Source organism: Cyprinus carpio, chromosome A22, assembly GCF_018340385.1.
Source record: "Cyprinus carpio isolate SPL01 chromosome A22, ASM1834038v1, whole genome shotgun sequence".
NCBI lineage: Eukaryota > Metazoa > Chordata > Actinopteri > Cypriniformes > Cyprinidae > Cyprinus > Cyprinus carpio.
In genome coordinates, this window is record NC_056593.1 from 1,118,653 (window position 1) to 1,145,187 (window position 26,535).

Below are 26,535 nucleotides of genomic sequence, written 5' to 3' on the forward strand. Positions count from 1 at the left end.
TAAAACAGCTTTCCATTAAACTCACAAAGCCCCTGAACCCTAGTTTGGGAAACCTTGATTAATGCACTTTATGTTGTCAATTACAACAAATGGAATATATTTTCTTACTCTTTGTGTTTTTATATCAGTATGGTACATGCTTGTCCTGTTTAAGTCAGTGTGATAAACTAGTTGGGTCAAAAGTAATCAAAAAGTAGTCTGATTATATTATCAAAAATGTGTAATCTAATGGGTTACAGTACCAAGTGTAATTTTTGTCATGTAATCAGTAACAAACTACTGTTTGTAAGTAATCTACCCAGCTCTGTATATATATATATAGTACCAGCATTTGTTTCTTAGTCAGTGTGGTACTTATTCAGCCAGCTAATAAAAAATATTTAAACATAAAGTGAGTGTTTAATGTCTCATTGTCGTCTAGTTATGAACCATTTTTGTCTCTTAAAGGAGGTAGCTGCTAGCATGTCAGATAATATTCCCAAACTACTAGATAAGTAGCCAGCTAAACTATAGATTGGTTAATAAACTAACTGTGTTTGTGAGTTTTTCTTAAATTATTAATGTTTGAATCATGCTCGTTTGTCTGAGGGAAGCATCTACACAAACACAGTTCTAATTGTGAGAATAATACAAAGGTTCAAATTAAATTTAAGTGACTAAAATTAAAATAAATTAATTAATTAAGTTTAATTGTGATTACATTATTGGCCACATGGTTACATTAAAGAAGCTAACTTGCTAATCAAGATTCTCTTCACACTTTTCCAACATGTTTTAGTAAAACGCTATGAATTGTATTTTGGCATTCAATTTTAAGATAGAAGTGTTTACATTTGTGCGTTTTCTGAAAAATGAGATTAAACAGGAGTGAAATCATCTTCTGTCCACATCTGGAGAATCATTGAAAACTTTCTACACCATCTTTCACATGACTTTATTGCATTCAAATAATAAAAAAATCTAATTTACAAACACAATCCGAGGGATAACATTTCAGAGGAGTTCAGAGGACCTCGTTTAAGAGCTACACACAAGAAGCACTGATACACGTGTCTTTGGTCGCATGTCTGAGATGACTCGAGAGAAAAAAATAAACCTTTTTCACTGAGATCAAGAATGTTTGTATAAAAAACCCACAGTATGACGTACAAAACTCATCGGACGTTGATTGGTCAGAAATATCCGACTCTGGTGACCAATCAGAAGAGAACGAGAGAATGGCGTCATCACAACAAACCCTCCTCCTCTTCTTCACTCCGATTTGTCTTTCTTCTTTCCTGTGAACGGGACTTTATTGGCTACTGTAGACCCCACCGTGGACACGCCCCCCGCCACCGCTGAAACCCCGCCCTTCACCAGGCCGACGCCCACCGAGGGCACCGCGCTCACTGCTGATTTGGTGATCTCCAAACTTTTCCCGCCCAGCCAGGCGACTCCGCCCACCGTGGCTCCGACCACGCCCTTCGTGGCGCTGAAGAGGCCGCCGGTCACGCGCCAGATCATCGCGGGCGGAGCCACAGGGTGCTCTTTCCCGCCATCTGCTGCAGAAGAAAATAACAGCGTTACATTTAATCAACGCACAATATATTCAACATTAACGACTGGAAATAGAACAAAAACAGATTGATATTATACTTCTGGGTCATATTTAACCCCAAAATCAAAAGACAACAATTTTTTTTTAATTATACTATTGATTAAAAATCATTACTTTAAAAAAAATGCATTGAAACATTATTAAATTTCATTATTTTTACTGCATTATAGTAATAAGTATTTGGGGAAATAACGTACTTTTTAAAATTAAAACATTATTAATTGCATTATTTTTTATTGCATTTTTTTGGAAAAAAAAAAGATCATTTTGCATGGAAACATTAATTTTATTATTTTTATTGCAAATTTAATTGTAAATTATTAATTACTTTTTTAAACCGAAACATTATTTTTTATTATATATTATTATTATTTATTTAAATAAAGTAATGACAATATGGAAAAATGTACCCAAATTAATGCAATAAAATAAAATAAACCAAATAAATGACAATGCAATAAAGTTTAAAAAAATATAATAATAATAATAATAAAATAAAGAATTAATTTAAAGAAAATGACTTAATTTTCCTAATGCAAAATATTGATTTAGTCCTATGTTTTATTAATTTCTATATTTTTTCTCTTGGGGTCGAAGTATGGAACTGGACGTATTTCATATTTAGATGAAGTGTTCTAAAAGTGTGCATCTTGCATCATCGAACAGGCTTTAGTCCGAAAACAAGCGTGTATTCCCAGCTCGCGCGGCAGAAGCGCTCTGTCCCCGCGATCATTCACACAAATCTCCTGAGACAGAGACGCACGAGTGTTTACGACATCAACTTTAGCTACAAAAGCATTCCCAGAAGACGCCAGATCCCTCCTGACTTCTGTGTAAATGATTCAGGAATAAAGTCAGTAATGTATAACAGTACAGGCCTCGCAGTAAACTGACGTAAACATGCACTTCATTTACGCAGAGGTGGTCTAAAACGAGAGAACAGCTCATCCATATGGAGGATTTATGATGAATTATGAATCCAGATGAACCTGCGGACGGGTGTGTGTCTGTGTGTTCTTCTTCTCCTTCATGAGTTCCACTCCGGGACTGAACTTCTGAAGTCACGCTCTACAAACACAGACAATAAAAACAATAACACAAATCAAGAAATAATCAGAAATAAGAGACACCAAGGGGAAAAATATGTAATTAAAATTAAAATTCAGTTGTGAGATATATATATATATATATACACACACACACATTTTATTTTTTACAACAACAAAAAAAGTTAAATTAATATATATTTACAAATGTGTTGAAGTAAATATGTAGCTATAAGGATTATGAGAAAAGTGACCATATTGTACAGACATACTGAAAATATTGCAATAATAACTAGTTAAACTTGATAAAATGAACAGAAGGTTATAAACTAAGAGATCAGATAATCTATTTTGCACATGTGTAAATATACTGCAAATAGTGTGTGTGTAATTACAATATGGTATATACTTTTTTTAATTTTACAAAAAGAGTAAAACAAATACAAATAATGCTAAAACTAAATACTTTAAGTGCCCATATTGTAAAAACTGAAAAATATCTAATCCACTAGCATCTAATTAAACTAAACTCTCGAGCTCTCTTTTGGAATCTCTCGCTGTGACTCTATTATATTTCTGAAACAGAAGCAGAAGTTGTTTTGTTGAGTGTTTGTCATGTTTTCTCACCTTCACCATGATTGCTCTCCTCTCCAGAGCGACGCTGATCGCAGGACGCGCGTCTCCGCTGTGCGACGTGGCGCTCCATCCAGGATGCGAATCCAGCGCGCGCTACTACGCCGAAGGCCTGGCTCATGAATATTAATGACGTAACGGGACGCTCGCGTGGCAGTCCCGCCTGATTGGCTGAAACGGAGGCGTTTTGAAAGTGGGCGCGGCGAGAGCTCGGTTTATGAATAATGATCGTGTCACGTGACTGGACTCTCCGCGAAAATGATGACGGGGACGTGGTTAATATTCATGAGCTCGGCCTTCGCCGTAGTAGGATTCGCTTATTCGACGACCGGATCTTGCGTCACAAAAACTACTCAGTCAAAACCACAAACACAACTTAATCTTAACATAAAAAATGTATTTAATTACTGTAATATGATTTCAGAGTTATTTTTTTTTTTTAACATTTGCTTATATTAGAACACTAAATCCACAAACAAATCGACCAGTTTTATCAGAAAAAAGAAAAGTCGCTCTTGAGAGTGTTTGTGATTCACAATAACAAACGACGTTTTATTAAAATGTGTAATTATATTTTATTGGAATCCTATTTTACATGTTAAAATAATTTATATAATATCAGGCTGATATTCTCGGTGTGATCTCTGAGGAGAGGCAGATCTATTATGAATATATTGATATTTATTTACCAAAGCTCATTTCTATATGATTCATTTGTTCTTTTGCATAAGATGAGCATGTATTTAATAACCAACAAACACAATTGCATCAGAAAGACTTTTATGTTGACTTTAATATTAAACGGCAGTGGGCGTGGCAGATTGAACACAGAACATCATGAATATTAAACGGCAGTGGGCGTGGCAGATTGAACCCAGAACATCATGAATATTAAACGGCAATGGGCGTGGCAGATTGAACACAGAACATCATGAATATTAAACGGCAGTGGGCGTGGCAGATTGAACACAGAACGTACAGGACTTTATGAATATTTGGGGGTGGTGGGTTGAACACAGAACGTCATGAATATTAAACGGAAGTGGGACATCATGAATATTAAACGGGAGTGGGCGTGGCAGATTGAACACAGAACATCATGAATATGTGTGTTTGGCGGGTTTGGGAGTGGAAGTTTTGAAACAGAACATCATGAATATTAAAGGGCAGTGGGTGTGGAAGATCAAACGCAGAACATAAATATTAAATGCAGTGGGCATGGCAGATTAAACACAAAACATAATAAATGATGGTAGGCAAGGCATATCGAACAGAAAATCATGAATAATAAGTTATGGGCGTGGCAAAGTAGATGCAGAACAACATACATTTTTGATGAGGGCTTGTCAGTTTGAGCACACAACACAATGACTATTAAATATATATATACAGTGTGCGATTTGTAAAAAAACCAGAGGGGGTTTTGTCCACGGTTATTCAGACAACAAATTACATAGAGAAAGTGAGCAAAGAACACAACAGAGCTTTTTGAAACTCTGAATCTGTTAAACCATTGAGTCGCAAAATGATTCGCTGTTTCGAAGCAGAAACACACGACGGACTGAATCAGAATAATTCGCGACTGTGACCGCTAGATGGCGCCAAACCTGCTAAAATTAGTTTGTTTTTATTATTTCAAATGATTACGTTTAATTATTTTACATGGAAATACTTTATATTGGTAATACATTGGTAATACTATTATGCATGGTTAATGTCCAAAACATGGTGTTATCATGGCAAAAAAAAAAAAAAAAAAAAAAACTACACTAAAGAACAATGGCATTACTGTTATGATATGGGACAAACATGGTATAATCATTGTAAATGCCAAAAAAACACCACTGTGCCTTCATGATAAGGTCCAAGATAATGTTTCATCATAAGAACATAAGAACCTACATAAGAACCAGCACCAGCACCAGCACCAGCACTGACAGATGAAGAGGAGATGGACAAAACTAAAAGAACTGTTGCTTCTGTATTTGTGGGGAATAAAGATGACCGAATAAACTGTGAATAATGTGATTATATAACAGCTGTGCTGGTGGTCACGGCATGTATCTCGTACCCTTTCATCTGGCGTTCTTCCATGTCACACAGTAATCAGAAGGTGCGATGATGGGAATATACGTCTGTATCTCGTGGAATTTCTTATGGAGTTCTTCCATTCGCAGCAAGATGTTATTTATCAGACTGGCCTCATTTATACACCACTGACCTACAGTCCAGTGATACTCCTCTTCCACGGATTTGTGCCCAGAAAAAAAATTCTCAGAATGAGTGTGAGAGCGATGCACCGAGGTTTATTTTTTTTTTAACTAACATTTATAATAATGCATGTGTGGATATGGCAAAAAAATGCGCAGTGAATAAATGTAACTGCACTGCAAAAAATGCCTTTCTTAGAATTTGTCTTGATGTTTCCAGTCGAAATATCTAAAGATTCTTAAATCAAGATGCATTTTCTACAACAACAATAACAAAAAAACAAACAAAAAAACCTTAGGTATTTAGTCTTGTTTCCATGGGGAAAAAATGTTTTTAAGTGCATTTTTCTTATTTTGCAAATTAGTTGCCAATGGGGAAAGAGATTAAAATAATATTGTTTCCGTTTGCATTAAGATTATTTTTCTATATATATACAGACAATTTTACATGTTTTACGTAAAATGCACTTTACTAAATATCTTATATAGTTTTTAATCTATAGAAAATGCATGTTATACATGTTTTATGTAAGATGCACTTGTAAATATGCCTAAATTATGTTTTCTATATATATATATTTATTACTCTCTCTCTCTAAAATGTGTTTTTCATCATTTTTAAGAAAAATGTAATTCTTCAATAGGCTATCTCAAAATAACAAATGGGCCTATTCATAAATATTTATTCACACATTTTACATTTTTATTATTATAACTTAGCCTACATACATATATCAAAATGATTTAATTTAAATATGTTTCCCTTCCCGTGAAAGATGCACTTGACTAAATATCTTATATAGTTTTTAATCTATAGAAAATGCATGTTAATTTTTCTGCTGAACAGAAATCACAGGAACAATCCTTTCCGCTGGCAGTTTATCAGGTTTAAAGTCACATCCCAGCAGATTTATGCCAACCATCATATCAAGCGCATAAACACTCTGACAACCGACGGGGGCGTGTCCTGTGTGTGGGCGTGTCCTCTCGCGATGACTCCGCCCCTCCGCGCGCACGCGTTCCTTCACCGCTGAGATGAGACTCTCTACAGTCTGAGAGTGTGTGTGAGTGTGTCAGACATACAGCAGTGTGTGTGAGTGTGTGTGTGAAGAGCAGAGATGAGCAGAGACAAGACGAGCACAGGACAGCGAACTACCGCCGACAGTGAGTACACACACACACACACACACACACACACACACGTAAACACACACACATATAAACGCACACACATATAAACACACACACACGTAAACGCACACACATATAAACACACACACACACACACACACACACACACACGCCAAACACTCACGTGTCGCTGTTATATGTTATGTCCTCACAGAGAACACTTTTTTTAAGTTTAGTAAGACGTATTAAATAATAAGATGTTTTGTGTGTTTAGCTGTTAGAATGATCATGTCCTCATCATGAGGATTAAAGTCAGGTTTGCATTGTGAGGCCAATTTTGGCACCTTAAGCAGAAAACACACACACACACACACACACACACACACACACACACACACACACAGTAAGTTCCTGTCTGAACTTTCTAAACTAAGTGTGTGACGGATGAATGTCTTCTGTTGTAGAAGTGAGACTTGAACACACACACACAGACACAGAGACATAAACACACACACACACACACACACACACACATATATATGAATGAACATATAAACACACACACACACACACACACACATATATAAACACCACACACACACACACACACACACACGCCAAACACTCACGTGTCGCTGTTATATGTTATGTCCTCACAGAGAACACTTTTTTTTAAGTTTAGTAAGACGTATTAAATAATAAGATGTTTTGTGTGCTTTAGCTGTTAGAATGATCATGTCCTCATCATGAGGATTAAAGTCAGGTTTGCATTGTGAGGCCAATTTTTGGCACCTTAAGCAGAAAACACACACACACACACACACACACACACACACACACACACACACAGTAAGTTCCTGTCTGAACTTTCTAAACTAAGTGTGTGACGGATGAATGTCTTCTGTTGTAGAAGTGAGACTTGAAGACACACACAGACACACAGACACACACACACACACACACACACACACACACACACACTCTCCCTCTCCCACACACACACACACACACACACACACACACACACTCTCCCTCTCCCACACACACACACACTCTCTCCCACACACACACACACACACACACACACACACACACACACTCTTGACCTGTGGTTGTGTTTGTTTGGCCTTTTGTAGCTTGGCAGTTAAAATGAAAATTAATGCGATGATTCAGTCATGAATTCCTGAGAATTTCCCAACATGTATACTGAGCTGATGCTGATAACAATCAGTGTGTGTGTGTGTGTGTGTGTGTGTGTGTGTGTGTCCAGCTGATATTCTGGCAGACATGGATCACGGAGCCATGAAGAAGATCAGCTCCATGTTCTCCACACTTCAGGAGAAACTCCGCAGAGCCAGTGAGTCACACACATTTTACAGACTAATCCATACATCGAGAGAAAAGTAGATATTTTTATATACCCATAAACCTAGCTCTATTTTAATACATATTTTATTATCATTTTTATTATTAAATATTTAGTCATATTTGTCATGTATTAAAACATTAATACATGTAATCCATTTATTTTTTACTATATATATATATATATACATAAAATAAAACAATATATATATAACCATATGCAAAAATATATATATATTTTACAAAAAAAAATACACACATAATTTATTTTATTTTAAAATGTTTTTATTTTGTGTGTTTGATTTTGTTTGTTTTTTTATTTGTTTTGTGTGTGTGTGTTTTTGTTTATATTTATTTAGAGGATAGGTTTTTATTATACATAAATTATTTAATGTTTTTGTTTAACCCTTAATTGTACGTAAAATATATTTTAATAAATTTTTTAATATTTATTTTAGAGTATTGTGAAATATTTAAACAAAATATATATTATAATAAAATATAATAAAATAATACATTACACAATATATATGTCGTGTATATGTGTGTGTGATCTACCTTCAATTTCTGTTTTTATATATATTTTTCTTAATGAAAATATTTATGTATTTCAAATTCATACTTAAATATAGTACATTTAATGAAATAGTACTTATAACATCATAATTTATCTATATTTTTATATATTTATATGTTTTAACTTTTTAAAGTATTTACTTTTGTGCATTTTGTAAATATTATTTCACTATTAGTAAACAATGGTGTATATATTTCTCGTGTCACCAGAGGAGGCGTGGTCAGTTCTCCAGAGACTGTAGATATAAACATGAAGAGTTGAGATCAGATCTTGAGTTCTGATGACAGTGAGTGAGAAACAGCTCTGTAATGCCATGTGGTTATGAATTAAACAGCAGGATTGATGAGAGAAGTGAGAACTCATTGTGCAGCTGTCAGATGCTCCGGTGTTGTTTCCTATGAGGTTTCACAGCACAGGGTGTGTTTGTGATCATCTCACCTCTTCATTGTTCTGCCTGTGGTTTGGCACTGGAGAGTTTCTCAGAAGTGTCTGTTGCCAAATGTCACACATACGTCAAGTCACCTTTATTTATATAGTGCTAATAATACAGATTGTGTCAAAGCAACTGAACAACATTAATTAGGAAAATTACAGACTAATATTAGCGTAGATGCCATTCTTCTAATGCAAGTACATCGGGTGTTATGGGAAGTGTTCCCGGTTCCGGTTTACCTAATTAATGCAGCCTAAAAATCCTTTAATGGATTTGGATATTAGAAGTGTATTAGTGTGTTATGTGTAAGCCAGGTTAAAGAGATGGGTTTTTAATCTAGATTTAAACTGACAGAGTGTGTCTGCCTCCCGAACAATGTTAGGTAGGTTATTCCAGAGTTCGGGGCACTAAATAGGAAAAGGATCTGCCGCCCGCAGATGACTTTGATATTCTAGGTATTATCAAATTGCCAGAGTTTTGAGAACGCAGCGGATGTGGAGGACTATAATGTAACAAGAGCTTGTTCAAATACTGAGGTGCTAAAACCATTCAGGGCTTTATAAGTAATAAAGCAAGATTTTAAAATCTATACGATGTTTGATAGGGAGCCAGTGCAGTGTTGACAGAACCCGGGCTAAATATGATCATACTTCCTGGTTCTAGTAAGAACTCTAGCTGCTGCATTTTGGACTAACTGGAGTTTGTTTACTTAGCGTGCAGAACAACCACCCAATAGAGCATTACAATAGTCTAAACTTGAGGTCATAAACGCATGGATTAACATTTCTGCATTTTGACATTGAGAGCATAGGCCGTAATTAAGATATATTTTGAGATGGAAAAATGCAGTTTTACAAATGCTAGAAACGTGTCTTTCTTAGGAAAGGGGTTGCTATCAAATAGCCACACCTAGGTTCCTAACTGATGACGAAGAATTGGCAGAGCAGCCATCAAGTCTTAGACAGTGTTCTAGGTCATTACATGCAGAGTTTTTAGGCCCTATAATTAACACCTCTGTTTTTTCAGAATTTAGCAGTAAGAAATTACTCATCATCCAGTTTTTTATATCGACTATGCAGTCCGTTGGTTTTTCAAATTGGTATGTTTCACCAGGCCGCGAAGAAATATAGAGCTGAGTATCATCAGCGTAACAGTGAAAGCTAACACCGTGTTTCCTGATAATATCTCTCAAGGGTAACATGTAAAGCGTGAAGAGTAACGGCCCTAGTACTGAGCCTTGACGTACTCCATACTGCATTTGTGATCGATATGATACCTCTTCATTCACTGCTATGAATTGATGGCGGTCATATAAGTACGATTTAAACCATGCTAATGCACTTCCATTAATGGCAAAAGTGTTCTAGTCTATGCAAAAGAATGTTGTGGTCAATAGTGTCGAACGCAGCACTAAGATCCAAAAGCACTAATAGAGAGATACAACCACGATCAGATGATAAGAGCAGGTCATTTGTAACTCTAAGGAGAGCAGTCTCAGTACTATGATACGGTCTCAATCCTGACTGGAAATCCTCACAGATAACATTTTTCTCTAAGAAGGAACATAATTGTGAGGATACTACCTTTTCTAGTATCTTTGAAAGAAAAGGGAGATTCGAGATCGGTCTATAATTAACTAGTTCTTTGGGGTCAAGTTGTGGTTTTTTGATGAGAGGCTTGGTATGTGTGTGTGTGTGTTCAGAGCGCATGTCCTCTGATCCTGGCGTGCATCTGGTTCCGGCCACGGCGCCTCCTGCAGGACGCAGTCACAGGGGTCAGCTCTTCTTCGACTATCTGCTGGTGGTCAGTCTGAGGAAGAGGAGGAACAAAGAAGGTTACGAGCCCCACATCACCTACCAGTTCCCCAAGGTCAGACCACACACACGCACACACAGACACACACACCGTGACATGTAAAAAGGTAATCTGTATATATATTTATAAAGTACCTGTATATATAATTTTTTTTCGTAAAAAAGTGTATATAAATATAAATAAAATTTATAATTTTTCTAAAACTATAGAAATATTTATGTACAACTATTTCATTTTATTACATTCTTAAAATGTAATGTAAAAAAAGTAAATGTAAAAAAAGTAAAAATTAACATGCATATCTGTTGTAAAATATTTTAATAAATATATTAATACATAGGTATTTTAAATGCATTTGTCTAAAAATATTAAATATCTTAGTAATATTTAAGAAAAATAAAAAAAAATAAATTTTTTTTAAGTATTTTGATTAATAATGGAAATGTATAATGAAACTAGTGTGTGTGTGTATAAAATTAAAAAAGTTAAAATATTCATAAATGTTTTTTGTGTTTGTATTAAATATTACATTTTTACATTCATGTTTGAATGTTTGTTTTTTTTAATTTAAATAGTTTGTGCATAAAATGTTTCCACTTCTGGGAAAAAACTGTTATAAAAAAAAATATAAGGGGGGGGGGGGGGGGCAAATTTTTTATTTACATTTTCGTTAATAAAATATACCAAAAATAACATTTCCTATGCGTAAAAACACCGTGTGTAAGGTAATCTGTAGATTAACCCAAAATAATCTGTGTATAATAATTTTTTCATAAACGTTGTTGAAAATATTTTTTTATAGTATTCTATAATTACATATATATATGGGGCGAAATAAATGATAAAGTTATTGACCCTTTTTGTCTAATATTTGGGTGGGTTTTGAAAAAGTAAATATTTATGTACACCTATTTCAATTAATTTCCAATTTAAAAAAAATTAAAAAACTTGCATAGGTATTTAAAAATAAATAATTGTTGATACACTAGTTAATTTAATGCATGTAATCCTAAAAATTAACTAACCCAGTTGATTTAAAACCCAAGTAAAAAGCATTTTTTATATTTTTAAAACAATAGACATGTATAGTGAAACTAGGGGGATTTTTGGATATTTGAAGGAAAACAAAAAACCATCTTTATTCATGTTTTTTGTGTTTGTATTAAATATTACATTTTTACATTCATGTTTGAATGTTTCACTTTGAACTGTTTATAAAAATATAGCATATATAGTTAATAAATATACAAATACATCATATGTAAAGTATTTATTTACAAATATTTAATATTTTAAAATAAATTGAAAATTATTTTTACATGAAAAAATTAATGAAAAAAGGTTATAGCTTTGGTTAGAAAGGTTTAATTTTGATATTGTTTACAAGTTTGTTTTTGTATTTTACATACTATTCTGACTATGTACTAGGTATCTATTATTTAACCTAAATAATAAACATTTATATATTATTTTTTTTTTATTTTTTTTTTTTTTTAGACTTATACTTTATTTATATTTTTTATTTGTTTTTTTTGTATTAATATTAGTAATTTTTTATATATATTTTTTATTTGTATTAAATGTATTAATATTTTTTGAATATTTTAAAAAACATTATTCCTTAAATATATTAGATATTTCCGTATTTATAGTTTGTAATAAATCCACAATGTTTTTATTTATTTATATATTTTATGTTTAATTGTTTTTTTTTGTAATTTGTATAATTTTGTATGTTTTATATTAAGTGTATATATGTTTAATTGAGAAATATTATTCATTAAAGAATATTTGTAAAAATGATGAATGTATTGTGTGTGTGTAGCGTGAGGTGATGGGCCGTCTGCAGCGCGAGGAAGAGGAGAAGTGTGCGGACGGCCGCTACATCTCTTCTTGCTTCCCGAGGAAACAACAATCAACTGGGCTCCTCTGACCGAATACAAGAGGTACACACACACACACACACACACACACTCGTCCACTACTTTTAACCTCTCCTGCAACCACACACACGCATCATTTTCACACTTTTGCACGCTGACGCTGATGGAAACAGTAAACGTCCGCAGGAACTGTGAGACTGACAGTCCTGGTTTCTCTTAAAGTGACAGTTCACACTAAAATGGAAATTCACTCCCTCGTGTTACCCCACCCCCAGATATTCTGAGTCAATGGCTACCGTCAATCAATTGCGGTCACCAGCATTCTTCAAAATGAGCCAAACATTCAAGACATTTGAAAACCACAGACTTTCTCTGTGAATCTCTCTCTGACTGAATCTTTGAACGATTCTCTGAATAATTCTCCAAGTGAATCTCAGAATCACTCTCTCAATGAATCTTGGACTGACTCTCTGACTGATTCTCTGAATGGTTTTCTGACTGTAGCGTCTCAGTCATCATGTACAGGAAGTGTGTGTTGGTTTGGAGAGCGTTTCTGAAACTCTCTGGTTTGTTGACTCTCTGCAGTGAGACGTTCTCGTTCGTTCTGACTGAGCTTGACGGCAGCCGGAGGAACGGATACTGCAGGAGACTGCTGGTGAACTTCAAGCATTTTTAAATATCACACGAATCTTCACGTGTAAAATAGTTAAATGATAAAATGTATTAAAAACCGTCATATTATTAATCATTATTTTACATGTTTATTTCTTAACATTTCCCTAAAATTTCCTCTAGTTAATTATTTAAATTTACAGATAATATTAAATGACAATATTTTTTTTTTTGATTTTTTTGGTAATGTTTATAATGTTTTTTTTTGATCTGTATTTTATGTTATTTTTTAATAATTATTTTTAATGATTTTTTTATCTATGTTTATTGATAAATGTTAATCATAAAATATTACGTTTAAAATAAAAAATAAAAAAAATAAAATGTAACTTTTAAATATAATAAAAAAAATTGTTCTATAGTTATTACAATTATATATTTTCGTATTATAGTATTTAGTATTTGGGGATTACAAGGTAAAAAGTAAAAGAAATTTATAATTTGAAAGAAAAAAACATTATTCATCATGTTAATAAATGGTTTTATAATTAGTCCATTAGAATGGGTGTTTTTATACTATTCTAATAGGGAATATTTCAGAATATATTTTATAGTTTAAAGTTATTTTTTAATATTGTTTATTATTTTTTTATATTTTTTAATTTTAATGTTTTTATTTTATATTAAATATTTTTGAATATTTTTAAAAGATTAAAGTTTTAATTATATTGATTTTTTAGATTTATTTTTATTTTATTTACCAATGGGGGGGGGGGAATGGAAGAAAGTAAAATGGGGTTGTTTAATAATTTTGGGTGAAAAACTTTATCATTTTATAATTACAATGTTAATATTTTTAAACGTTATTCATTCTATTATTATAAATTATGAAATGACTATCAGTGAAAGCGGACCTCATTAGCATATAATCAGAATGATTGCTGAATAATTCATGAGCTCTCTCTCTGCTCTATCTTCTCTCTGGTATTCTCTTGCTCTCGCTCTTTCTTTCTCTCTCTCTCGCTCCCCTCTCTCTCTCCCGCCCCTCTCCTCTATCTACTCTCTCTCTTTGCTCTCGCTCTCTCCTCTCTCTTCTCTCTCTCTTCTCAGAGCTCCTCATCTCTGTCTCTCTCTCTCTCCTCCTCTCTCCTCACCTCTCTCTCACTCTGCTCCTCGCTCCTCCACGCTCTCTCGTCTTCTCTCCTCTCTCATCTCCTCTCTCTCCTCTCACGACCCTCTCTCCCTACTCTCTCTCTCTCTCTCTCTCTCTCTCTCTCTCTCTCTCTCTCTCTCTCTCTGTCAGCCGGACGGACGCGGCGCTCGTGTTCCAGAGGCGTACTGCATCATCAGCCGCGTGGCCTCTCGCTCTCGGGGGGGGGGGTGGGGGGGACTATTTTTTTTTTCTCAAAAAAAAGGTAAGGAAACACACTCACACACACACAACCCAACAACACCCAACACACACACACACAAAAACAACCCCCACCACACAAACCTTTTTTACCCCTACAAAACTGACTCCCGTGTGTGTGGGTCTTTTTGCGCAGATCTTTTGACGAGGTAGAGAAGCGCAGGCAGATCTCCAAAGCCATGATCTATCCGTTCATGCAGAGCCTGCGGGAGGCGCCGCTGCCTTCGCCCGGAAACACCGTCACCGTCAGCAGCTTCATCCCGGACGCCGGAACCGAGGTGCGTTTCAGTCTGACTTCTGTGCACACGTTTGCGGCTCAGCAGCGCTACAGATAACGCCTCTGCTCTCAGATCATCAGTCTGACGCGGCCCGCAGAGTCCTGGCTCGAACACGTGGACTTCCACACGCTCTTCCGCTGCCTGAGCGACGAGGAGGTGCTGATGGTGTTCGCCGCCACCGTCATGGAGCGACGCATCATCTTCATCTCTGAGGAGCTCAGGTGACCAGCGCAGCCGCAGATTTACAGCACTTCAGAGGAGTCATTTATTAATAATTAATCATTATTACACATCAAATATTCATAGTATAGTATTTAAAAAAAAGGCCTCTTGGCAGCAGTGCAAGGAGCTTGGCAGCAGACGGAGCGTCTCGTTCCCTACACAGAGAACACTGGTTACGGAAGTAACCCGAGACGTTCTGTTTCATAGGTTCACTCAACGCCGCGTTGCTAGTGCAAGGCGATATACCAACCCGTATCTGACCCGATGAAGAACCAGATAATACCCCCAGCTGGTTCAAGCAGACATGACCCGGTAAACAGGAGCCGTGTCAAGATCCAAATTATAGGACCTGATAAAAGTGTGAGGAGAGGACCATCCTGCCACTACACAAATATCCTCTAGGGGGACTCTCCTAAAAAGAGCTTGAGAGGAAGCCTGGTGGAATGTGCCCTGAACACTGAGAGACGAAGACCATGCACAAGTCAAGAGAGCTTGCAACTTGCTTCAGAGAACTTTGAGGGAACAATTAGCAGTAACATTGGGTTAAAATTGGGTCTGGAGATCCGAATTGGAGGTGTCTAAAGGGTCTTATATTGAGCTTTTATTGAAGACTGCAGGACGACTGACAAATCCAAAGAGGAAACTCCAAGCGGGTGTGCTGGCTTCAGATGCCGAACCCCACGTATAAACATGGAGACCAACCATATCTCCTCAGGTGAGCTTCATCCAACTCTCTCCAAGCGGCGATGTCGCGACAAACTCTCAGGGAAGTAGCAGCCGCTCCCACTGCAAGTGTTTCTAGCAGGAGCCCCAGCACTGGACCTACAGCGCAGCTGACTGGGTCCATCACACGGGCCAAGCACCATGACTCAAAGACCTTACACTTGGAGGAATACAGCCTCCTCGTGGAAAGGGCTCTGGCACAAGCCACCGTCTCCTGAACATCAGCAGGAAGACTAAAAGTAAAAGCTGGTGGCCTTGTTGGGGCCATGCCCACAGCTTCCAGATCTCGGGTTGAGGGTGTCAGATCTTGCCTTGAAGCTATATTGTAACTACAGAAATTTTCTGCTCGATCGTTCTCTCCCAAACGCCCTAAAAAAACAGCTCCCAGAACCACGGTCTGAGACAGCCAGAACTGGGGCTAGGAGTAGGATCACGGCTCCAGCTCCCAAGCTGTTTATGTGACCAAGAGAGGAACTCTCCCCGCCCAATCTCTGCAAACGTCTGTCCCTGAATCCCCAGCCTGTTAGCGAGGTAGGCGTCCGCCGTAACCATTGGCGAGGGTAAACAGAGCTCAATCAACTGACCCCTCTCAGAAGAACGAGGGGGTCCTGCCATATAAAGGGTGCAGAAGTAACTGTGCGACACCCTTATTAAGCGAAAGGCCGGTCCTGTCGAGCAGGTATCCTTAAATGTTGTGCATCAGGCAGGCGATAAAAAGGCTACTTCCAGGATAGGGAGATCTCATGGATGGCAGATCGCTGAAAAGGGCTGCTTCTCGAATTTGGGACACCTCAGATACCGCTCGTTGAGTTTAGATGACTGGAATTTTGTGGGCCTCGTAGGGCCAATCAAAAGAGAGCTCTCTGTGGTGCGCACCTGCACGTCTACAAGCTCCGAGTAGGCACGGTTTCTGGTCTAGTTTTTTTTGCAGAGGGTATTGAAATGGAGAATTTAGCATTAGAAAGCTCCGTAAACCGTGCCTCGCGCGCATGCAACAAACACTTACACACACTTATCGTGTGGGTCGTCCGCTCAATGAAAGAGAACGTGCGGCTGACAACTGATGAAATGCCATGCCACTTCACTGCAAGGAGAACATGTGTTTCACTATCAACAGGTCACCGAAGTGGCAATGAAGAACGCTCAACAACGCAAAACAGTCTGAATATCGTGGCCAGAAAAAACGCAACAGAAGGGCTAAAATGCTCTCTTCGTGAAGGCCAGAAGAAATCTGAGGAGCTATGGTGTGTTTCGCCAGTATAAAAAGGATGGCGACGTAAGATAGCACTGAGGCGACGCACCGAGCATCGAGGCATGGAAGAATTAGGTTATTCTCTATACGGGCTTCATACAATCCCAGCACACCCATAAAGACGTTCCCATCTGCGCTGGGCGTTCCCATCGCGTCATAGTGACGCAGGGTTGAGTGACCCTATGAAAGAATACGTTTGTATATTATTTCATAATAGAATATTTATAAATATAATACGTTTAAAAATGGTTGAATATGCAATATTTAATATATATCACACACATCTATTCAATATTCTGTAGTATTTAGAAATCATACGGAAAATATTAAAACTGAAAGCTTAAATATGTTTTAAAGAAATCATTAGGTTATTTGTAATTGTTTTTAATAATTATTTGCTATAATATTAACACTTAAAATAATCAATAATTATTAAATATAAAAGATTAATGTTAAAAAAAATTTAATGTTAAGTGAAATTTATTAATCAGTGAATATTTGTATGTAATATTTATTGTATATTTTTAATATATTATATGAATAATTATTTATGATAATATTTATCTAATAATTATTTTATCTAGCTAATAATTATTCAATATGATAAAATATTCATTATATAAAAGTAAAAAATAAAGTCATTTGATGTATAAAATGTAATATTGACTTTTTACATTATGTAAAAAAAATTATGTAAAATGTACACATTTTTTACATTATTTAAAATATTTTATAGATTTAAAAGTTAAAATGATTAAAACTCGTATAAAATGAAAACATTTTATATTTTAATATCAATGTTTTAAATATATTCTTTAGACAATTTATACTTACTAATATAAATTTTGAATATAAAAATAAGAAATTTTTAACAAATATTAAAGCGTTTAAAAAAAATTGACTTACATAAATATGATCGTGAATATATTAAAAAAATTATATTGATGCATTTTATTAATTTTTAATAATTAAAATTTTTTTTTTAAAGAATGCTTTTTATTTTATGATTATAATATTAATCATAATAATGTTAAATCCTTTTATAGATAATATTTATACTAACAATCTTTTTTATATATATAATGTATATTAGCTTTTTTTGCACATTTTGTAGATTTATGTATATTATAATAATTACGAAAATAAAGAAAAAATTTTTGACCACTTATAAATGTGTGTGTGTGGAGGTTTTTGTTTCAGCCTTTTTAGTATTTGTATTTGTTAATGTTTGTGTGTGTGTTTGTTATGGAAATATTTTTTTGGTTATTATGGATGTGTTTGTTTTCGTGTGTGTTTGTGTTCTGTAGCATCTGTTGCTGTTTATCTTCTCTGAGTCCAGAAGAGCATGCTGGACCTGCTGACGGACCACAGCGACGTCAGTCTCACACACACACACACACACACACACACACTCTCACACACACACACCACACACACCCACACACCACACACACACCTCACACACTCACTCACCACACACCCACACACACACCACACACCACCACACACACACACACACACACACACACACACCACACCACTCACTCACTTACTCGTCCTCTCACACACACACACACACACACACACACACACACACACACACACTCTCTCTTACCTACTCTCTCACACACACACACACACACACACACACACACACACACACACATCACACCCGCACACACACACTCACACATCACTCACTCACTCACTCACTCCACTCACATCACATCACTCACGCCTCACACACACACACACACTCACTCACTACACTCTCTCACACACACATACAGACCACACCACACACACACACACACACAAGCAACACACAACCTCACTCACTCACTCACTCACACACACACACACACACACACACACACACACCACACACACACTCACTCACTATTCACTCACACTCACTCACACACACCACACACACACACACACACACACCACACACACACACACACACACACACTCACTCACATCACTCCTCACAGCCACACTCACTCACTTTCACTCACTCACGTTCACTCACTCACACACACAACACACACACACAACACACACACATCACACTCTAAACACCACACCACACGACACACCACACACACAAACACACTCACTCACACACCACACACACACCACTCACTCTCACTCTCCACTCACACACACACACACACACACACACACACACACATATACACACACACACCAGCACGCTCACCTCACACACACACTCTCACTCACACACACACAACACACACACACACACCCTCACACTCACACACACACACCCTCACTCCCACAGCGTCACTCACACACACCACACACACACACACCTCTCACTCACACACCACACACACACACACACACACACACACTCAAACACACACACACACACACACTCTCACATCACACACACACACACACCGCACCTCACACACACACACACACACACACCACACACACACACACACATATACACACACACACTCACACACACTCACACTCACACACACACTCTCACTGCACACCCCACACTCTCACTCACACACACACTCTCACTCACACACACACACACACACTCTCACTGAACACTCACACACACTCTCTCAGACACACACACTCTCTCACACACACACACACACACACACACATATACACACACACACACACACACCGCACTCACACACACACACCCACACACACCACACACCACACATATACACCACACACACTCACTCACACTCACACACACACACACACACACACACACACACTCTCACACTGAATATGATTATTATTAATGATATATCGCAGTGTTTGTCTCACGTGCTGATGATTGTGTTATTGTGTCTCTCAGCTGATGATTGTAGATCTGTCGGCCGGAGCAGAAACTAAATTCATCACGAGAGTGAGTCTCACACAGTTTCTCTGATTTCATTTACTCTCTCTGAGTTCCACTCGAGTCTCGTTACAGTGTTTGCTGAGACTCTGTTCGTCGTCTCGTTCACCCTCAGTACTGCACTATAGTCAGTAACGTAATTAAGTTACTCGTTTTAGCTCATGTATTCGGACTACTCTTTTATCTTACATGTTTTAAACTTACGGTATCTAAATAAAAAAGCAAAGAGAAAGAAAATATTCTCCATATCTTGATATCAACAACATAAAAGTGCATTAAACAGAACTTTAAAAATAGAAATTGTATCGCACACAGCAAGATTTTAAAGAGGATAATTACAAAAAGAAAGAAAGAAGAATCTATAAAGTGTGAGTAGTTACTGCCATTGTGTGAGTAATATGTAATAATGTAACTGTAATCTGATTGTGAGCATTATAAAATGTAACAAGTACATGTAATCAGTTAGTACCCTAGCAACCGCATAGCAACGTCCTAAACTCCTGATCATGATGGTGTGATTCCAGATTGGAGACGAGGAGTGTCTCCTGCCTGCTACACTGAAGGAGGAGCTGCTGTCGCGGCTGTCCACACGCACACGCCACGCCTGTGAGTCCAGCCTTACCGCACCAGCCGCCCGCTTCCCGTAAGAGCGCCGCTCAACTTCCTGTTGTTGTGTGTTCTGGCAGCGACGGAGGAGCTCAACCGGCTGGTGTCCGAGGCCTTCCTGTCCGTCTTCGTCCGGAGCGTGGGTCACTTCTCGACACACTTCAAGAGGAGCGGGAACTCACGCCAGTTCCAGAAGAAGAGCTTCCTGAAGGCCGTGGAACACAAATCACACCTGAGCTTCGTCAAGCTCTTCATCCAGACGCAGATGTTCGATCTGTTCATTCAGGAGGAGGAAACGCAGGCCAACCCTAACGGTACAAACACACATGCTTAATCAGTTTAAGAAGCTCAGACTAATGCAGGACGTGTTTTACTGAAGAGATCTCCCTAAAAACCCCTGATGCTGCTGACGCTGATGTTGGTTTTGGAGATTTTACGTTTTCTTAATGGAACCTAAAATAAGACAATAAGACTGTGTTTTAACAGGGAACGTTCTCTCAAATGTAGAAAAATAGAATTTTTGTTTAAAGTTATCCGTTTTTTTTTAAATATAATGTTAGTGCAAAAACGTCATGCATGTAACATTTTATTTCTGAAAGTACGTTTTTTTAAATGTTTCAGCTTGTTTCCGAACATTCCGAAGTCGGCAGTGTTGGGGAAAGTTACTTTTAAAAGTAGTGCATTACAATGTTGCGTCACTCCATATAAAAGTAACTAATTACGTCGCGTAGTTACTTTTTATGGAAAGTAATGCGTTACGTTACTTTTGCGTTACTTTTTAAATCTGGGCAGGGCTTGCTTGTTTGTTTTTAAAATAAAAAAGTTATATTTTAGGCAAATATAAATGGTTTTCACACCAACAGTGAAATGAATACGCCTCAGGCTGAAGGGAAGTTCATTTTCGTCTGTACAGTAGAATGCAGAAGAAGAAATTTCAACACACTTCAGCAATAAAAATAAAAAAAACACACAAATGTTTGTCTAGAGTAATTTTTGCGTATTAGTATGTTGAACTGGATCATCGAAAGTTCAGAAGGAAATACATTGAGTCATAGAATGGGATTAAATACATAAAGGATATTTGTGTTGTTTAACATTTAATTATTGCATGTTTGCGTCATATTCTGAGTTGCATTATTTTTATTCATTTTGAGGAATACTGAATGTTTTTTTTTTGGTGCATATTCATATATATTTTAGAACTACAGTAACATCTGATTTCTCTCAACAATAAATTAGAAAAAGAAATAACTTGCGGTACTACTTTTAAAAAGTAACTCAGATAATCTCTTGTAGATTTTATAAAGTAATGCGTTACTTTATTAGTTACTTGAAAAAAAGTAATCTGATTACGTAACTCGCGTTACCCCCAACACTGAAGTAAAATCTGAATTTTGTTATTTAAATTTTGTTTGTTAAAGTTTGAATAACCAAATAAATATTCATAAATGTTTTCTCACTTGGAAAGTTCAGAAAGCATTCATAGAACATATTCTTGTTAGCTGGGATGCTTATTTTAATACTCGAAACTAATAGCGCTTTAATGGAAGAATGTGTTTTAGAACAGCTTTTTTATCGGCAGTTTGCGTAAGCAGTTTACGATCAATGAAATAAAACAGACACATAGAAGCTTGTTTCTGGCATGGGGTTAAAAATAATGCTGATTGCGACTTTTTTTAAAAATATTTTTCCTCGCAATTCTGACTTTTTTCTATTCGCAATTCAGCGAAGAAAAGTCGCAATTGTGAGGAAAAACGTCTAGATATTTAAAAAGTCGTAATTATCTTTTTTGTGTGTTATTCATTTGCCGAAAAAAAAACTGAGTAACGAGACATGAACTCCGAATTCTGAGAAAAAAAAACAGTCTGAATTGCGAGAACAAAAGTGCAATTTAAAAAAGCATTTTTTAAATACTTTTTGCAATGCAAAAATCAAGACTTCACATTGATGAAGAGAGCAAAAGAACGTTCCCCGTCACTGACGCGTTCGGCATGCTCAGGAACACTCGTTTTCATCAATCAAGCGCTTTATATACTGCGAAACGAACCTGCACGAGAGAATTCACGTTCAGTCGTGAGAGCATGCCTCATCATCTGTGGTCGTGATCGCGCTCTTGTTCTTCTCTAGCGTTCTTTCACAGGAAGGTGTCCGAGTATCAGGAGAGGAAGAGGAAGGAGAAGAAGAAGGCCGGATGGGTGCGAGGCGTGGTGGTGTGAGAGAGCGTGCCTTCAGTGTACCTCTCCCCTTCATGAACACACTTCAGACATTCACTCAAAATTTAATGCTGTTTATTTGTATTTTGTTTTAATGCAATACGACAAAGCGAGCTGATGCATGTTTGTTTGTGAGGTTTTAAACCTCAATAATCTTATGTTTTACTGTTTTACATGTGTACAACGTTTGTGTGATTTTCATTATTGTCAGTGATGATTTGTATTGATGTAGTATTGTAACAAACAGTACAATAAAAATGTTATTTAAATAATTTAAAGTGTATTATTTGCATATGTTATGGCTGTTCTTAAATGAGTATTTTATTGCATTTTTTTCCATGATGAAGAGCTTTAAATGTTATTTTTGCATAAAATTCACTAACTGTTCACTAACTGTTTTTACAATGGTATAAAAAAGCATATTTGTAGACCTCACTATATGGAGAGTACGCAGTTTGCATAGTGCACCAACTCCCAGTTGCTCAAAATATTATTATTATTATTATTAATTAATAATAATCATGGTTTCAGTGAATAACACCGTTTAAAATACATACAAAATAAACCATTTACATTATTACAAATGCCTGCAAAAACAAAACAAAAAAAAAAACACCCGTTATCATAAATATAGCAATCTTTATTTTACAAGTGCTTTTATTCAAAAATCAGAGCAATGTTACAATCAAACCAACAGTTTGTTACGAGTCATAATCAGGCGGGTTTTCCGTCGACCGAGTGAGAAGAAACACAGATATCATCGGACGTTTCCATCTGCAGGATTTAATGAGTGCTTAAATCTGCCGTCTCTCGTTAAGTTAAAGTGGAAGGATTTGGCAACAAGCTGACGATTAAGAGTGAACAGGTTCATACTGCAAGAGAAGAAGAATACAACACATCTAATATCTCTCATACTGGATTACTTATCGATCAATCATTGGCATATAATCAATTGCTCATATGTTAAGTTGCTTCTTGTTTTCTGGTAGTCTTGTATTTATGGGTTTATTACATCTGTATTTATTTATTTTTACATCATGTGAATCGCCTGAGAGGGACGTTTAGAAATCAAGAATCGAGGAAAATGACCAGAACAGCATGCAAATGTCAAAACGTTATATTTAAGGCAATTGTTCATACTCCGATTAAAACTCGACACCGATGAGCGAGACTGAAATACTTCGAGAAAACACAGATTCTTGGCATTTGTGAGTTTTAGCGTCTGAACATTTCAGACGGAGCAAAGTAAAACACAGTCAATCTCATCATATTTCAGCTCTCAATCGAAAGAAATAAATTATATTTAGAAGCGCATTTTAGGACTGTTATTTCTATGAATTCTTAATCACAAGAAATGGTAAATATTGATTTTTTTTATACTGATTGTAATATTTACACTTTTTATTTAAATTGTCATTAATTAAAAATGGCTTTTATTGTTCTTCTAAATATATTTTCTTATGTTTTGCTTTTTATTTTAGTTTGTGAGATTGACGCAGCAGGCACAGCGTGATCTAAATCAATGAAAACTCTGAATGAAAGCAATAAATGAAGTGCTTTCGATCGAAAACATTGAGAGGAACTGTAAACCAGCTGACGTTGAACCGGAGCGATGAGGGGAATACGGCCTGATTATTTCACAAAGATGGAGCTAAAACACTCGACTTCACTCGCTTAACCGATTTAATCATGAGAACGAGTCGTTAAACTGATAATACAGACCCCGACGGCCCCAATGCATCATGGGTAGAGCTGAAGCAGGGCGAGAAACATTTCCAATCTTCTTAAAATAATGACCTAAAGAAAAGTGACCTTTCGGAAGTTCGTTCTTTCGTTAGTTTGTTCGTTCATTCATTCGCTGGAAAAGAAGAAACTGCGTTGAAGGAACAGTTCAGCCAAAAAAACTAACAGTTTTATCCCATCCCAGATGTGGATGAGTTAGTTTCTTCATCAGATTTGGAGAAATGTAGCGTTGCATGACTTGCTCACCAATGGATGTGAATGGGTGCCGTCAGAATGAGAGTCTGATAAAAGCATCACAAGTAATCCACAGCACTCCATCAGTGAACATCTGGAGAAGACAAAAGATGAAACAAATCCAGCGGCACCCATTCACATCCATTCTGACGGCACCCATTCACATCCATTCTGACGGCACCCATTCACATCCATTCTGACGGCACCCATTCACATCCATTCTGACGGCACCCATTCACATCCATTCTGACGGCACCCATTCACATCCATTCTGACAGCACCCATTCACATCCATTGGTGAGCAAGTGACGCAACGCTACATTTCTCCAAATCTGATGAAGAGACAAACCCATCCCGATCTCAGATTGAATTTGCCTAACTGTTCCTCCCTTCTAAGCCCAGACTGGAGTGAATCAGGATCCTCTGGCTCTGGTTTAGTAGCAGGCTGTGATGAAGGCGTACGAACGCTCACTCGACGGCCACCGCCGGACTCTGTGTCTCGATCTTGAAGACGCAGATGTGCAGGTGGGATGCGATCTCGCTGCAGACGCTGGCGCAGTAGCGCACCAGATCGAAGAGAGACAGAACCTGCGCAGTAAAACACGGTTAAAAGACGGCATCGGTGACGTGAGCGTGAATCTGAGCGGACGTGACCTCACCAGAGAAACCCACAGCACCAGATACTCGTCGATGAAGCTGTTGAAGTACTGATCCAGAAACAGCAGGCCGGGGCCCAGAAACGCCGCGTCGTGAAGATGCATCTCGCTCTTCGTCATGTGAGCCACCTGACGAGACAAACACGGCTCAGACGCGCGGCAGGAGCGAAGGCTGCGTCCGCGAGCGTCTTCTACTCACCACTAGTTTATTGGTGATTTTGGCCGAAACGAAGCCGAAGGCCAGAATGTAGAGACAGGGGTGTTTCTGGAACAGCTGCACGGCTGATTTCTTATAAATCATCATGGCGAGGACGATAACCGAGCCGATGTGCAGGACGGGCGATAACACACTCGTACCCTGAAACACACACACACACACACACACACAGTTAAGAGAGAGACACGGTGTGTGTGATATAATAATGTACAGCAGAGGGAGGTGTGTACCGCTATAGTGGATCCGTTTTTGCCCACGCCGCCTGTGAATATGACTCTGAAGTAACCGGCGCACGAGAAAACCACCGCAATAAATGTGCAAAGTGCTGGAATTATTTTCACCTGGATGTTTATTACAGGAATCTGTCGAATGTGAGAGAGAGAAACGGGTAACATTAGTTACATTCAAATGCATGCATATGTAATAATATACATTTTTAGAACTGTTGATGTAATGCATGTTTTAATACATCTTAAAATATTAGCTTTTATTGTATCATTTACATTGTGTAATGTATCATTATTATTTTATTTTATAATAATAATAATAATAATAATAATAATAATATGTATACACATATATAATTCAAGTACTTAATTATATAGAATTTATACATTAATAATTTAAATGTCAAAATTAGATGTAATGTATTATAATATTTTTTATAATTTATTTATTCATATATTTTATAATATATATATATATATATATATATATAATTCATGTAGGTACATTAGTTTATATTATGTAATATATTTGTTAACATTATTTCT

At 36.8% G+C, this 26,535-nt stretch overlaps 2 protein-coding genes and 1 pseudogene across 3 annotated transcripts in view; 1 reads left to right on the forward strand and 2 right to left on the reverse strand.

Moving 5' to 3' along the window:
* Positions 1–917: 917 nt before the first annotated feature.
* zgc:153675 (uncharacterized protein LOC768179 homolog) lies at positions 918–3,401 on the reverse strand. Of its 2 annotated transcripts, none has more exons than XM_042711623.1 (3): positions 3,271–3,401; positions 2,587–2,665; positions 918–1,538 (listed from the first exon to the last, which is right to left on the reverse strand). In XM_042711623.1, exons 1-3 carry the CDS (start codon positions 3,277–3,279, stop codon positions 1,252–1,254), a joined length of 375 nt encoding a protein of 124 aa, XP_042567557.1. In that variant the 5' UTR covers positions 3,280–3,401; the 3' UTR covers positions 918–1,251. The 2 variants fall into 2 exon arrangements, with proteins under 2 accessions (XP_042567557.1, XP_042567556.1); XM_042711622.1 differs by having other exon boundaries at positions 918–1,541; positions 3,271–3,400.
* Positions 3,402–6,467: 3,066 nt separating this feature from the next.
* LOC109062183 lies at positions 6,468–23,184 on the forward strand (annotated as a pseudogene).
* Positions 23,185–25,109: 1,925 nt separating this feature from the next.
* LOC109062182 (choline/ethanolaminephosphotransferase 1-like) overlaps positions 25,110–26,535 on the reverse strand; it is a 7,098-nt gene continuing 5,672 nt past the window's right edge. The window contains exons 7-10 of the mRNA XM_042712277.1: positions 25,993–26,124; positions 25,745–25,903; positions 25,549–25,674; positions 25,110–25,477 (exon numbers count right to left, since the gene is read on the reverse strand). Coding sequence (XP_042568211.1) covers positions 25,358–25,477; positions 25,549–25,674; positions 25,745–25,903; positions 25,993–26,124 — 537 coding nt within the window. The 3' untranslated portion in view covers positions 25,110–25,357. The remainder of the gene's footprint in view (positions 25,478–25,548; positions 25,675–25,744; positions 25,904–25,992; positions 26,125–26,535) is intronic.

Bases quoted from the DNA above. Each gene is read 5' to 3' on its own strand.
- zgc:153675 (XM_042711622.1), bottom strand. The intron at 1,542-2,586 runs GTTCATCTGGAT...TTTCTTCTGCAG, and splicing joins AGACACACACCCGTCCGCAG to CAGATGGCGGGAAAGAGCAC.